At 42.9% G+C, this 16,237-nt stretch overlaps 2 protein-coding genes across 3 annotated transcripts; one reads left to right on the forward strand and one right to left on the reverse strand.

Annotated features, from left to right (window-relative positions):
* Positions 1–3,875: 3,875 nt before the first annotated feature.
* LOC308639477 (solute carrier family 38 member 10-like) lies at positions 3,876–5,475 on the reverse strand (the record flags this gene model as incomplete). The annotated part of the gene is made up of 1 exon (XM_081277713.1): positions 3,876–5,475. Exon 1 carries the CDS (start codon positions 5,424–5,426, stop codon positions 3,876–3,878), a length of 1,551 nt encoding a protein of 516 aa, XP_081133839.1. The 5' UTR covers positions 5,427–5,475.
* A 5,289-nt stretch (positions 5,476–10,764) lies between these two features.
* LOC308639111 (transcription elongation factor A protein-like 2) lies at positions 10,765–12,522 on the forward strand. Of its 2 annotated transcripts, XM_081277123.1 has the most exons (3): positions 10,765–10,883; positions 11,423–11,492; positions 11,746–12,522. In XM_081277123.1, exon 3 carries the CDS (start codon positions 11,773–11,775, stop codon positions 12,370–12,372), a length of 600 nt encoding a protein of 199 aa, XP_081133249.1. In that variant the 5' UTR covers positions 10,765–10,883; positions 11,423–11,492; positions 11,746–11,772; the 3' UTR covers positions 12,373–12,522. The 2 variants fall into 2 exon arrangements, with proteins under 2 accessions (XP_081133249.1, XP_081133250.1); XM_081277124.1 differs by lacking the exon at positions 11,423–11,492 and having other exon boundaries at positions 10,784–10,883.
* Positions 12,523–16,237: the final 3,715 nt, after the last annotated feature.

A 16,237-nucleotide genomic window follows, 5' to 3' on the forward strand; every position in this document is an offset into this window, starting at 1 on the left:
CCACAAAGAGTGTAGAGGAAACCTGTTTACAAGCACCTTGCCTGAAAGAAGTCAATGTTTTATAAAGCCTATGAGTGTCACCTGCAGGTGTCATAGCAGTAATGGACACAGTCAAAAACAGAAGTGTTCACTAATCCATAGTCATTTTTTGCCATAAGAAATGTCTGGGCTGGGAATGTAGCTCGGTGTTAAGGCACTTGCCTAGTATGTGAAAGGCCCTGGGTTGAATCCCCAGCACTGAAACAAACAGAAAACAAAGAAATTTTGTCTACTTATACCAATATCAAGTTTCCATAAAAAAGTTTTAGAAAAAAAAACCCAGAGATTATTCCCCAGAGAAGCAGAAATATTTTTGTTGATCTTTATTTTTATATTCATTGTTTATTGATGACATTTTAGATTGCTTTTTGTTTTATTCCTTTTTTGTTTTCTATTTCAGTGTTGCAGTAAATACCTCCATTCTTGGCATCATCATAATACTTAAATGTATTTTTAATATTTCAAAAAAATATTTTAGCCCAGCAACACGCAGAGGGGCAGAGTAGCCCCATGCGCCTGCAAGGTAGGCAGACCTGCGACCCACCAGCAGACCAGGCCCAGCGGCCTGCTGAGGGGCAGAGCTACCTCCTCCCCATGCTCCAGCAAGGTAGGCGGAACTGTGACCACCAACAGAACAGGCTCAGTGGCCTGCGGAGGGGCAGAGCTGCCAACAACGCCTGCAAAGTAGGTGGACCTGCGACCCACCAGCAGAGTAGGCCCAGCAACCCGCGGAGGGACAGAGCTGCCCCACGCGCCTGCAAGGTAGGCGGACCTGCGACCCACCAGCAGATCAGGCCCAGCGGCCTGCTGAGGGGCAGAGCCGCACCCTCCACCCATGCCTGCAAGGTAGGCGGATCTGAGACCCACCAACAGAGCAGGCCCAGCGGCCTGCTGAGGGTCAGAATGCCCCCTCCCCCCACGCCAGCAAGGTAGGCGGAACTGTGACCATCAACAGAACAGGCCCAGTGGCCCACAGAGGGGCAGAGCTCCCAACCACGCCTGCAAGGTAGGCGGACCTGCGACCCACCAATAGAACAGTCCCAGTGGCCTGCAGAAGGGCAGAGCCGCCTCCCGCGCCTGCAAGGTAGGCGGACCTGTGACCCACCAGCAGAACAGGCCCAGCGGCCTGCGGAGGGGCAGAGCTGCCCCCCCCCCCCGTGCCTGCAAGGTAGGCAGAACTGTGACCACTGACAGAACAGGCCCAGTGACCCGCAGAGGGGCAGAGCCGCCGCCTGCGCCTGCAAGGTAGGTGGACCTGCGATCCACCGGCAGAACAGGCCCAGTGGCCTTCAGAGGGGCAGAGCTGCTGCCCGCAACTGCAAAGGAGGCGGAACTGCGACCACCGACAGGACAGGCCTACCGGCCCGCAGAGGGGAAGAGCCGCCGCCCGCGCCTGCAAGGTAGGCGCACCTGCTACCAACCAGCAGAACAGGCCCAGCGGCCTGCCGATGTGGTAGGCACATTGCCCCAATTGGAGGAGGAGCAGAGCCCCTGCCCGCGCCTGCGCGAGAGACTTTGCAACTATACAAGAGTAATACAAATATATAGGGGTAAAATTCAATAACACAACAGTTTCAGTAAGCAGAAAGAAACACGAACAGTATGAAGAGACAAGGAAAGAAAGGACCACAAGCAATGCAGGTCAACTCAACGTTAGAAGAGGTAATATCTGCAGCAGATGGAATGTCAGATAAAGAATTCAGGAGATACATGCTTCAGATGATCTGGAGTCTCAAGGAAGACATTAGACAGCAAAATCAGACAATGAAAGATCTCTTCAACAATGAATTACATAAACAAATCCAGGAAGCAAAAGATCAACTATACAGGGAGATAGAGGTTATAAAAAACAAACAAACAGAAATCCTAGAAATGCAGGAAGCAATAAACCAACTTAAAAACTCAATTGAGAATACTACCAGCAGAGTAGAACACTTAGAAGATAGAACATCAGACAATGAAGACAAAGTATTTCAACTTGAAAAGAACATAGACAGCTCAGCAAGACTGCTAAGAAACCATGAGCAGAACATCCAAGAAATATGGGATAACATAAAGAGACCAAACTTAAGACTCATTGGGATACAGGAAGGTATAGAGTTCCAAACCAAAGGAATGAGCAATCTATTCAATGAAATAATTCGAGAAAACTTCCCAGACTTGAAGAACGAGACAGAATCCCAAATCCTAGAAGCCTACAGGACGCCGAATGTGCAAAATCATAAGAGATCCACACCTAGACACATTATAATGAAGATGCCCAACATACAGAATAAGGAGAGAATTTTAAAAGCTACAAGAGAAAGGAAGCAGATTACATTTAGGGGTAAACCAATCAGGATAACAGCTGATCTCTCAACACAGACTTTGAAAGCTAGAAGATCCTGGAATAACATTTCAAACACTGAAAGAAAATGGGTTCCAACCAAGAATTGTGTATCCAGCAAAATTAAGCTTCAGGATGGAAGATGAAATTAAAACCTTCCACGATAAACAAAAGTTAAAAGAATTTGCAGCTAGAAAACCATCTCTCCAAAAAATCCTCGGCAAAACATTACAGGAAGAGGAAATGGAAAATAATAATGAAAACCAACAGTGGGAGGTAGGACAGTAAAGGGGGGAGAATAATCAAAGAGGAAAACAAACCATATTCAGTAACATAAATAAACAAATATGGCTGGAAGGATAACCCATATCTCAATAATAACCCTAAATGTTAATGGCTTAAACTCACCAATTAAGAGACACAGGCTAGTAGAATGCATCACAAAACATGACCCAACAATATGCTGCCTACAGGAGACGCATTTGATAGGAAAAGACATATATAGACTGAAGGTGAAAGGTTGGGAAAAATCATATCACTCATATGGACTTCGGAAACAAGCAGGAGTGTCCATACTCATATCAAATAAAATAGATTTCAAGCCAAAGTTAATCAAAAGGGATAAAGAGGGACACTACATACTGCTCAAGGGAACCATACACCAACAAGACATAACAATCATAAATATATATGCCCCAAACAATGGTGCAGCTATGTTCATCAAAGAAACTCTTCTCAAGTTCAAGAGTCTAATAGACCACCATACAATAATCATGGGAGACTTCAACACACCTCTCTCACCACTGGACAGATCTTCCAAACAAAAGTTGAATAAGGAAACTATAGAACTCAATAACACAATTAACAACCTAGACTTAATTGACATATATAGAATATACCACCCAACATCAAGCAGTTACACTTTTTTCTCAGCAGCACATGGATCCTTCTCAAAAATAGATCATATATTATGTCACAGGGCAACTCTTAGACAATATAAAGGAGTAGAGATAATACCATGCATCTTATCTGATCATAATGGAATGAAACTGAAAATCAACAATAAAAGAAGGAAGGAAAAATCATGCATCACTTGGAGAATGAACAATAGGTTACTGAATGATCAATGGGTTATAGAAGACATTAAGGAGGAAATCAAAAATTTCTTAGAGATAAATGAAAACACAGACACAACATATCGGAATCTATGGGACACATAAAATTCATTGCATGGAGTTCATTCCTTAAAAAAAGAAAAAAAAAACAAATAAATGATCTCATACTTCATCTCAAAATCCTAGAAAAAGAAGAGCAAAACTGTTGAGAGCCACAGCCAAAGGGGCCCCAGCAAACTTCCAGCTGCCAGCAACCAGCTGCCAGCTGATGATTGGCTCACAGCGGCCCCAGCAACATCTAGCTGATTGGCTCCTCTGCGGTGATGTTCATTGGGCTGTTTCCCTGCCCTTCAGACTGCCGGCTGATGATTGGCTCACAGCGGCCCCAGCAACATCTAGCTGACTGGCTCCCCCTCGGGATGAGGGGCAAGATCCCGTCGCTGCCTCCGAAGGTCAGAGTCAGCTTGCAGCTTCAGGTCTCGGTTGGGTTTGGGATTGTCTGGCCTCTCAGCCGCAGGAGCAACTATCCTGGGGCTGGGCTCAGGGTCTGGCCTCTGCTTGGGCTCCTGGTCGGCAGTATCTTCCCCAGCTCTTGGCTGCTCATGAGGAGCAGGTACATGGTCCCCACCAGGGGGCGCCTTTTTTGCCTCCAGGTGACCACCTTGGACCCCCTCAGAGATGGGCTGGGGTTCCTTCTGACCTAGCATGGCTTGGGGCTGAGGGTCCACTCCTGCTGGCCTGCCAGGGGGGTCCACGGCAGGTCCCAGGTCTCGGCTCAACTGCCTGGACTTCATATGAGGGTCCCCAGCCTCTACAACTGCCCCTACCATGGGCCGGTCAGCCTCCTCCTGTGTGTTGGCCCCAGTGACTGCTGCTTCCTGTCCAGTTTTTTTCCTTTCTTGGGAACCTCCGCCAAAGGTGACCTGGCTTTGCCTGAAGACCTCCCCAGCAAGATGCTCTTCTGGGCTCCCGGGGGCCCCGGCAGGGTGTGGCTTGGGCGCTGGTTCCAAGTCTTGGGCCACCTTAGGCTCTTTCACAGCCTGGGCCACATCGGGCACGGCACCTTTCTGTTCCTCTCTCAGCTTGGCCCGGGCTCCCTGCGGCTCTGTGTCAGATCCTCCACCAGGAGGACCACCTGGGTCTCTGCCCGCTGCCCCCTCAGGTTTCTCTGGGGAGTGCTGGCCCAGTTCCCGGGATGGAGCTCTGCGATCCCCTGGAGCTCCAAGTGCAGGTTTCAAGGGCTGTGGGGGGGCATTTTCCATCTTCCCCGCAGGCCTATCTCGGGCCTCCTTATCCTGACCTTTGGGCACACCCACTCCAGGCTCTGGCTGCATGTCTTCAGGCCTGGACTTGTCCTCATCCTCCTGCCTCTGCTGGTGGATCTCCTTGTGCTGCTCCTCGATCACGGCCAGCAGCTTCTCCTGCTGGTCCAGCAGGCGCTTCTGCTGCACCTGCTGCTCTTTGATCACCTGCAGCAGGACAGCGTGGTCCAGCATCTCTGCCCTGCCGGCTTCCTCTAGCTTGCTGCCCGCTTGGTCTCCACCTGGGCGATCTGCATCCCTCTGCTCAGGAGGCTCTGGCTGCAGGCCGGCCCCAGGAGCTGGCCTCTGCGCTGGGAGGGGTGCCTTCCCACCAGGGCCACTCTCTGCAGGCTTCTCCGTGTGCCCCACAGCACCTCGTGCAGGCTCCCCTCCAGCTGCGGCCAGGACCTTCTGATCTGCAGAGATCACAGCCTGGGGCCCTGGGTGCACATCTCTGTTGCCTGGCCCATACTCGTCCTTCCCAGGCTGGACATCTGGTTGGTCGTTTCCTTCTGGAAGCTTCTGGAGACTTTCGGGAAGACCACCTGCTTCCTCCAGGACCTGGGCCTGTTCAGGTCTTCTCCCTGCCTCTCCCCTCTCAGGCTCCCTCCTCTCTCTCTCTGATTCAGGCAGGGGCAGCGCCATCTGCCCCTTGCCTTCAGGAGCCCCTCCATCCGTGCGTCTGGAAGGCAACTTGCTCAATACAACAGCAAAAGAAGTAGAAGGCAAGAAATAATTAAAATCAGAGCTGAAATTAATGAAATCGAAACAAAAGAAACTATTGAAAAAATTGACAAAACTAAAAGTTGGTTCTTTGAAAAAATAAATAAGATTGACAGACCCTTAGCCATGCTAACGAAGAGAAGAAGAGAGAGAACTCAAATTACTAACATACGGGATGAAAAAGGCAATATCACAACAGACACTTCAGAAATACATAAGATAATCAGAAATTATTTTGAATCCTTATACTCCAATAAAATAGAAGATAGTGAAGGCATCGATAAATTTCTTAAGTCATATGATCTGCCCAGATTGAGACAGGAGGATATAGACAACCTAAACAGACCAATATCAATTGAGGAAATAGAAGAAACCATCAAAAGATTACCAACTAAGAAAATCCCAGGACCGGATGGGTATACAGCAGAGTTTTACAAAACCTTTAAAGAAGAATTAATACCAATACTTTTCAAGCTATTTTAGGAAATAGAAAAAGAGGGAGAACTTCCAAATTCATTCTACGAGGCCAACATCACCCTGATTCCTAAACCAGACAAAGACACTTCAAAGAAAGAAAACTACAGACCTATATCTCTAATGAACCTAGACGCAAAAATCCTAAATAAAATTCTGGCGAATCGGATACAAAATCATATCAAAAAAATTGTACACCATGATCAAGTAGGATTCATCCTTGGGATGCAAGGCTGGTTCAATATACGGAAATCAATAAATGTTATTCACCACATCAATAGACTTAAAAATAAGAACCATATGATCATCTCGATAGATGCGGAAAAAGCATTCGACAAAGTACAGCATCCCTTTATGTTCAAAACTCTCGAAAAAATAGGGATAACAGGAACATACCTCAACATTGTAAAAGGAATCTATGCTAAGGCTCAGGCTAGCATCATTCTGAATGGAGAAAAATTGAAGGCATTCCCTCTAAAATCTGGAACAAGACAGGGATGCCCTCTCTCACCACTTCTGTTCAACATAGTTCTCGAAACACTGGCCAGAGCAATTAGACAGATGAAAGAAATTAAAGGCATAAAAATAGGAAAAGAAGAACTTAAATTATCACTATTTGCAGATGACATGATTCTATACCTAGCAGACCCAAAAGGGTCTACAAAGAAACTATTAGAGCTAATAAATGAATTCAGCAAAGTGGCAGGATATAAAATCAACACGCATAAATCAAAGGCATTCCTGTATATCAGCGACAAATCCTCTGAAATGGAAATGAGGACAACCACTCCATTCACAATATCCTCAAAAATAATAAAATACTTGGGAATCAACCTAACAAAAGAGGTAAAAGACTTATACAATGAAAACTACAGAACCCTAAAGAGAGAAATTGAAGAAGATCTTAGAAGATGGAAAAATATACCCTGTTCATGGATAGGCAGAACTAACATCATCAAAATGGCGATATTACCAAAAGTTCTCTATAGGTTTAATGCAATGCCAATCAAAATCCCAATGGCATTTCTTGTAGAAATAGAGAAAGCAATCATGAAATTCATATGGAAAAATAAAAGACCCAGAATAGCAAAAACAATGCTAAGCAGGAAGTGTGAATCAGGTGGTATAGCGATACCAGACTTCAAACTATACTACAGAGCAATAGTAACAAAAACAGCATGGTATTGGTACCAAAACAGGCGGGTGGACCAATGGTATAGAATAGAGGACACAGAGACTAATCCACAAAGTTACAACTATCTTATATTTGATAAAGGGGCTAAAAGCATGCAATGGAGGAAGGATAGCATCTTCAACAAATGGTGCTGGGAAAACTGGAAATCCATATGCAACAAAATGAAACTGAATCCCTTTCTCTCGCCATGCACAAAAGTTAACTCAAAATGGATCAAGGAGCTTGATATCAAATCAGAGACAAGGCATCTGATAGAAGAAAAAGTTGGCTACGACCTACATACTGTGGGGTCGGGCTCCAAATTCCTCAATAGGACACCCATAGCACAAGAGTTAATATCTAGAATCAACAAATGGGACTTGCTCAAACTAAAAAGTTTTTTCTCAGCAAGAGAAACAATAAGAGAGGTAAATAGGGAGCCTACATCATTGGAACAAATCTTTACTCCTCACACTTCAGATAGAGCCCTAATATCCAGAGTATATAAAGAACTCAAAAATTAGACAATAAGATAACAAATAACCCAATCAACAAATGGGCCAAGGACCTAAACAGACACTTCTCAGAGGAGGACATACAATCAATCAACAAGTACATGAAAAAATGCTCACCATCGCTAGGAGTCAGAGAAATGCAAATCAAAACCACCCTAAGATATCATCTCACTCCAGTAAGATTGGCAGCCATTACGAAGTCAAACAACAATAAGTGCTGGCGAGGATGTGGGGAAAAGGGTACACTTGTTCGTTGTTGGTGGGACTGCAAATTGGTGCAGCCAATTTGGAAAGCAGTATGGAGATTTCTTGGAAAGCTGGGAATGGAACCATCATTTGACCCAGCTATTCCCCTTCTGGGTCTATTCCCTAAAGACCTAAAAAGAGAATGCTACAGGGACACTGCTACATCAATGTTCATAGCAGCACAATTCACAATAGCAAGACTGTGGAAGCAACCTAGATGCCCTTCAATAGACGAATGGATAAAAAAAATGTGGCATTTATACACAATGGTGTATTACTCTGCATTAAAAATGACAAAATTATAGAATTTGGAGGGAAATGGATGGCATTAGAGCAGATTATGCTAAGTGAAGCTAGCCAATCCCTAAAAAACAAATGCCAAATGTCTTCTTTGATATAAGGAGAGTAATTAAGAACAGAGTAGGGAAGAAGAGCATGAGAAGATGACTAACATTAAACAGGGATGAGAGGTGGGAGGGAAAGGGAGAAAGAAGGGAAATTGCTTGGAAATGGAAGGAGACCCTCAGGGTTATACAAAATTACATACAAGAGGAAGTGAGGGGAAAGGGGGAGAAATGAATTACAGTAGAGGGGGTAGAGAGAGAAGAGGGGAGGGGAGGGGGGATAGTAGAGGATAGGAAAGGCAGCAGAATACAACAGACATGAGTATGTCAATATGTAAATCAGTGGAAGTGTAACTGATGTGATTCTGCAATCTGTATACGGGGTAAAAATGGGAGTTCATAACCCACTTGAATCAAAGTGTGAAATATGATATATCAAGAACTATGTAATGTTTTGAACAACCAATAAAAAAAAGATACTGACCTGCAATTTGCCCTAGATATTTGTTGTGTGCTAGTAATGCTTATATGTGTACACAAAAGGCCTGAGCTAAGATATTTGTTATGACATTGTAATATCATAAAATTGTAAAGTACTAAGAGTACATCAATGGAAATGGTTAATAAAATTATGGTTAAATAAATATTATGAAATACTCAGTAAAAAAAAATATTTTAAAAACACACTGATAGGTCAGTTTCCAATTCCTTGAATCATATTCAAGTCTTATCTCTTTCTCTTCATCTACATGCATTGTTAATTTAAAAATGTGTCTCCTGTGAATTTTTGCCCATGTTATATTGGGTATATTTCTGCCTATAATTTTTGTAGCTAATATGTGATAAGTGTTAATTATTAGTCTTAATTATTAATGAGTTATATTCTTTTATGATATAATAATCAATAAAATGAAATAAGAATTTATTTAAATTTCTTCCTCTGTGTACTGTTAACAAATTTTATTCTTTTTACTATTCTGTTATAGGAGCTCTTAATGGATTAAGAACCATACTTTTTAACTAACACTTAAACTAATCATTTCAACTGATATTTACTAAGTGTGCATTATTGGCCAGGAATTCGAGCCAAAATCTATATTGCAAATCTTTCTTCTGAGAACTAGATGCTTATATTTACTAGACATGTCTACTTGGAAAAAGAAAACTATTAGTACTCAGTCACACATGAATGGATTGTCAAGGGGAAATTCATACACAGTTCAAAAACACTTATCCTTAAGTGTGAGCATGTTAAGTGGAAGTATTTAATAGAAGGGAAATGCAAAAATTTCCATTATGTATTAGCTTGAGTCTCATATCTACACTCTGAAGTGATTTCTCAGAGAATTTAAGAAAAAAGAAAACAATTATTTAATTAGTTGGATAGTGTTTGAAAAGAAAGCTATCACCCTATTTCACTTTATTTTATATATTTTCCCATTCCACTTCGTATATTCTATATTAATTTCTCAAGAATAATATGTATAACTGACCCAGGAATAAAAGAAGATTTGTGAGTGAACATTGCAACATAAAGCACAGGGGCCAGGGGCACCAAGGGGCTTTTGGCAAGACATTACCATTGGGGGGAAATTACAATTACATGTAAATCTACAATAATGTTTAGAATTTTTGTTTTTGTAAAGTTAGTCTTCTTGTCCAGGGAACTAGGAAAACTGACTCTATTGACCCTAGGCCACATTCAGTCATTATGCTAGTGAATTTCTGTGAATTATCTCAGGATGAAAATTATCTCAGGATGATTTATCCCCAACAATCTGAATTGTTGTGTACTCACCTAGCATCACCTCTAGTTTAATATTTCCCAACATTTTAAATTTTAAAATAATGCCTTGCTATTACTGATAACTTATGTCAAACTAGACTAGAATAGGTTTAGTAAACTTATTACTTTTCTAGCGCTAATTAAAACACCACCCATTCATTCTCTTACCGTTGTAGGAGTCAACAATCTCAAATCATTTTTATTGGACTGAAATCAAGGTGTTGGCAAAGTCTTCCTCCTTTTTTAAGGATCTGGGGGGAATTAGACAAAGGCGTTTTGCAAAGTGGTTGTGAGCTTCAGGAGCTGAGCGTTCTTGTTAAATAACGTACTTCTTCTGATTTGCTGTCAAACCTGATGAAAATGGGCATCTGAGAGGGATGATGTGAGAGGATGCTGTTAGGTGCACCAGGTAATGCACCTGGGGTCCGGTTTTCAACTCCTCCTCCTTTTCTGGGTGTACACACACACACACACACACACAGAGAGAGAGAGAGAGAGAGAGAGAGAGAGAGAGAGAGAGAGAGAGAGACGCGCGCGCGCGCACACACACACACACACACACACACACCTCTTCAGCAGCTTCAAAGTCTCTAGGATTTGTGGGGGGGGGGAGGTGCTTTGGCATAGTATGGGGGGGGGCCGCGGGTAAACTCAAGTGACGCAGCTTTCACGTGACCAGCTGGGGCCCAACCTAGGCATTAGCCTTTGCGCCTGCCTGATCGCGCGCCCTGCAGTTGGATCCCTGCATCCGCACAGAACTGTGTTCTGGGTGGCGGGTGATCCGTTAGAAGGCTTCCGTGAGCTAGAGGACACACGCAGGCCTGTCCTAGGTCTTTGAAGGTCAGTATGAAGGCAGGGGCTGTCATCAGACCCGGGGCAGGGGTGGAGGTGGGTGGCAGCAGGATCCTTCAGCAGTTGGCTGGGGGCGGGGAAAGGGATCAGCGAGATCAGTGAGGAGGGGGACCCGGAGCGGCAGGGACTGAAGGGCCTTGCAGAAGTCCAGGTGCCTTCTCGAACCTCCGCCCCATTCCTCCATCCATTTTAGAGCAAGTCATGCGGTGGGGGGTAACCCTGCAATGCGACAGTGAAACGTAGACGCCTTCTGGAAATAACCCCCTTCTCATACTCTGCACCTATGAAATGGAACTGCATAACCTGGGAAAAAGCGGGGAAGGGGTGAGGCAGGTTGCCTTCGGTAGGGGGACATGCAGACCCAAACATAGTGTGCAAAGTATCCTGGTTTGATGCCCAAGACCTGAAAAGAAATGGCGACTTGAAGTAGAGGAGAAGGTTGAGTGAGGAGGGCCTGGATTTTAAAAAGGGACCCCAGTCCCTGTCAGTCCTGAGCGCCCTGCCCTGGCCCCGTGTCCTGCCTGCAGGTCTGCGCATCTGTTCCCAGAGCTCTGGGAGGCCTGTAAAAGAGGAGCAACCCGCCCAGGATCCCTGCAGGTCAGTGAGGCGGGGTGTGCAGCACGGACAGGGACCCAGAAGGGGTAAGAGTGCGGAGGGCACAGCCCCGGGAATGCTTGCTGTAGGGGGAGGAATGTGTGGTAAGGGGCTTGCAGAGGCACACTTGGAGGGCTGGGCAAGCTAAGAGGAACCCTCACAAGGGCAAGATGCAATACCCTGTGGACCTGTGTTACACCCCCATTCAGTTTCCCATGTCTCTTCTTAGTCTTCTCTTCTCTTCCCCCATTCCCAGGACAGGAAAAGGAGAGGAAATCGTGACATGGAAGAACTCTACAGTGAAAACAGAGGAACACCTTCCAACCAAGGAAAGAAGGAAAATGAAGAACAGCCACAGGATGAGGAAAAGCCAGAAGGAGCCTGTACTCTGAAAGACAAGGAAATATTAGAAAATGAGGAAAAGACTGCACATCAGGAAATGCTGAAGGATAAGGAAAAGCCAGAGAGTGAGAGAACAGCAAAAGAGGAAGGAAAGCCAGAGAGAGAGGGAAAGGTGGAAAGTGAGGAAAAGCCAGAGTGCTCAGGAAAGCCAGAAAGTGAAACAAGGGCTGCAGAAAAGCGCCTAGCTGAGGATGACATACCCAGGAAAGCCAAAAGAAAAACTGACAAGGGGCTGGCTCATTACCTCAAGGAGTATAAAGAGTCCATACATGATATGAATTTCAGCAATGAGGATATGATACGAGAATTTGACAGTATGGCTAAGGTGAAGGATGACATGAGAAAAAGCAGACAGAAATTAGGGAGGCTTTTGTGGATGCAAAGGAATTTAGAGGACCCCTTCTACCCAAGGGGCCCAAGGGAATTCAGGGGTGGCTGTAGAGCCCCACGGAGAGACCTTGAAGACATTCCGTATGTGTAGTGCTCCTGGCAGGCAATTGCCAGGTCTTGTGTTTTAAGCTAATACATTAAGTGTCTCTTCTGTTACCAGAAGTTCTTTTGACACTATTGCAGCACTCACTTTGTGTTTATGTAGGGAATTTTCCCCATGTGTATTGCAAAGTTATTGTGATTTTGGAAAAATAAAGGAGTTTACAGTATCATCTACAGAATCTGTTTGTTTTTGTAAAAGGAAAGTGTAGTGTATGTGTGCACAGGGAAGATAGAAAGTTTTGATCCCTAAAAGGTTAACAATTGCTTTTCTGAGTTGTGGGCTGTGGGTGATTTTCTTTCTTGTTTCTTTTCAACTTATCTGTTTATTTTTTTCCTAAAGAAAATGGATTTCTTTGGGCTGGGGAAGTGCCTCAAGCAGTAGCGTGCTCGCCTGGCATGTGTGCGGCCTGGGTTCGATCCTCAGCACCACATACAAACAAAGATGTTGTATCCGCTGAAAACTAAAAAATAAATATTAAAATTCTCTCTCTCTTTAAAAAATAAAAAAAGAAAACAGATTTCTTATCTCACAAAAAGTGATAAGATATTTAAAAATTAGAAAACAGTACATAAATAACAATGGAAAAATTGTTCAATAAGCTTATAAAGGCTGTGGAAACACTTAAAATTCTTGTTGTCAAAACTAAAATTATAGGTAAAACTCCCATTACCTCTGGGACTCATATTTGGAGGAATCTATGGTTATTACAAAACCCTTACTCGTAAGGGACTGTCCTCTTATCTGTCAAATGGGGATAATACTTGCATTCCATAACTGCTGAGTATATCACATGAGGTACAAATTGTGTGAAATGTGTTAGATTGCCTTCTACTTTATCCCCAGTACTAGCAGAACCAAGACTCCTTTAGACACTTGGAGAAAGACTGGGGTACATCTCACCTGTACCTGGGGTTACGTTCAGGAAGTTGAAAGGTAGGTATTATCCTCCCCTATGTAATACCATGTCTGCTAGGCACTGTGCCCCTTCTCATAAATCTTGCAACCTCCAAAGGATCCCAGTGTTGCTGATGGGCAGGCATCAAGACAAAGCCCAATTGATTTCTCTGGAATCTCCAGTAAGCCAAGTCAACTCTATTCCAAGCCATGACATCTATAGAAATATGGATAATACCCTTTTCCTCACTTTTGAGTTTTACTTACCAAATTGAGTAACATCTCAATGATAACTTTGGCCCCTGATGGATTTCATATTTTTAGTAAAATAATTCTTTCTCAGTCGGTTGATAGCATTTTTGCATGCAGCAGTCTCTCTACCAGATTCAGATGTGAGAGACTGAGGTAAATTTTGAATAACACACTTGCTATTCTCATATGTCAGTGACTTGTCCAATTTTTTGTAATCCTTAGAAGAAATTTTGTCCTAGGTAACTCTTGGTAGGTACTGCCTTACCAGTTTAATACATTTGTGAATATTAGAGCATTGCTACACAAAAAGTGATCTGTGGATGAGCTGCATCGGCATCATCTGAGAGAAAGTTAGAAAATACAGAATCTCAAGTCCCTACACCAAACATATTGAATCAAAATTTTCATTTTAACAATACCCTGAGGTGATTTCTGTGCATATTGAAGTTTGAGAAACACTGGCTTATGCCAGGTGCAGTGGTGCACGCCTATAATCCCAACAGCTCAGGAAGCTAAGGCAAAGAAGATTGTGAGTTCAGAGCTTAGCCTCAGCAAAAGTGAGGTGCTAAGCAATTCAGTGAGACCCTGTCTCTAAATAAAATACAAAGTAGGGCTGGGGATGTGGCTCAGTGGTGGAGTTCAATCACCAATATCTCCCCTCCAAAAAGAAACACTGGCTTATAAGGAGACTCTCCTCAGCCACCCCACTCTTACCTCATGAAATGTTTCTAGGAAGATAAATATATGCATTATATAATACATACATCACAGATTATTAAGTAGACTTGTGTTGTCAAACTGCAGTTTCATCCCCCTACATTGATTAGTATATCTTAAATTCAGTGAAGACTTGCAATATGTTTAATTAAATGGTATATAATAAAATCAGAGCCAGATAGTAAATATCAAACTATATTTCAGGTAGATAAAGTGAGTATATTTTTGTGAAATTTGTGTTTCAGTTATGTATACATGTACATGTGTGTACCTGAGTTGTGAATAATTTATTTCTGGCTGTGGGCTGGAGCTTTAAAAAAATTAGGAAACATTGGATTCTGCTTTTCAAAGCACAATCTGACCTTTATCCTGGTACCCCTAGTGCCTAGCACAGTTCTTAATGAATTTATAAATAATAGTAGCTGAATCAAGAGTTTTTGTCCCACATAATTCCCTATCCACATAAATAACTGTGGAGTCTTCTCTAGCAGCGTTTACTTGCAGTTCCAAAAGGAACACCATGGAAAAGGGCTTGTACCACAAATTTAACCCTATCTCATTTGATTAATGCATTAGTCCTGGGGTTGTACCCAGGGCCTCACACACACTAGAAAATCATTCTATCCCTGAGATACATCACCAGCCATTACTAATGCATTTTTTAAGGTGTGTTAGCTTGATACCTATCAAAATCACCAAAAGAAAATGTCAACTATTTGACCCACTCCTAAGTTCCAGTGAATAAATCTCTGGAATCTCTGTTTTATCAGGCATCCTATGTGATTCTAATTCACACTAAAATGGCATTAATTTATATATTCATTATGATTTCAGTCACATTCAGTGCAAACCATAAAGTAAGCAGTAAAAAGAATTATAGTGTCTCTCCTATTTCTGGATGGTGAGGGAGGGAGGACCTTTCTAAAGTATAAAACAAATTTTGGGAGTAAGAATCCAACAGGCAACAATTACTATATCTACTGAACAGAACCTGCAAGTGTCTTTAGAGAAAATTATGCCTATAAATAAAGGCATAAGCAAGGCACCTTGTAGTATGTTGTATTTTCTGCTTCAGATGCCCTGAAAACTAGGGTAGCTAACCAGTTTCATTACTATGGGAGACTCATGAGACCACAAATGGCAATGTTTGCAAATCTAAAGTTTATTGAAGAAAAAAAATGCAACATAGAAGTAGCATGGATATACACCATAGCAAGGGATCTAGAATGGCTAGGTATGACCTCCAATCATCTTCCCTCTCTATAAGAGCTCTGAAAAGATGTATTTATTTTGGGTCCAGAAACACTGATGTGTACCTGGAACCAGAGAGCACAAAAGAGGGTCTCTGGTTCACTGCTGCTTAGGTAGGCATATTCTTTTTTTAATTTTATTTTTTTTATTAGCTACACATGACATTACAATGATCTTGGCAATTCATACATGTAGGCATATTCTTGCTGCATCGCCAGCCCCAACAGCAGAATCCTTGGAAGAAAGGTCCATCTAGATCAGAAACAAATAATCTGACTGAAATTAATAAAACTTATGAGCTGATACAAATCACTCAAAACTCCTCAAATTCATGATTATAAGACAATATGCTTAATTCAGCATGCTTTATGCTTTTACCATGGGTCAATATCCATGTGCATTTCTTATTTTAATAAAAAATTTCAAGCAAATCTCAATTCTGCCCCAGATAACCTTGAAGAATAATGTTTTTTCCCTTTCTCCTTACAATGTATATAAAGCTAAATAGAGGCGCTCTTTTCCAGTGCAGGCACTTTTCCCCATGACCGTCACTAATTTGCTGCATATTTCCCCATCTTCCCATCCTGGTTCAGTCTCCATTCTTCTCTACCCTGCTCTGTGATCCAAGGAAGAGTGGCCTACATGGACCACATCAGATGGCTCTTTTGATCTCTTGAATCCCGTAATGGAGAATGTGGTCAGGAATTTTTTCTTCCAACTTGTTCCCTGAAGGTGTCAG

The sequence above is a fragment of the Spermophilus citellus genome, assembly GCF_964194105.1.
Source record: "Spermophilus citellus genome assembly, chromosome: X".
Taxonomy (NCBI): Eukaryota; Metazoa; Chordata; class Mammalia; order Rodentia; family Sciuridae; genus Spermophilus; species Spermophilus citellus.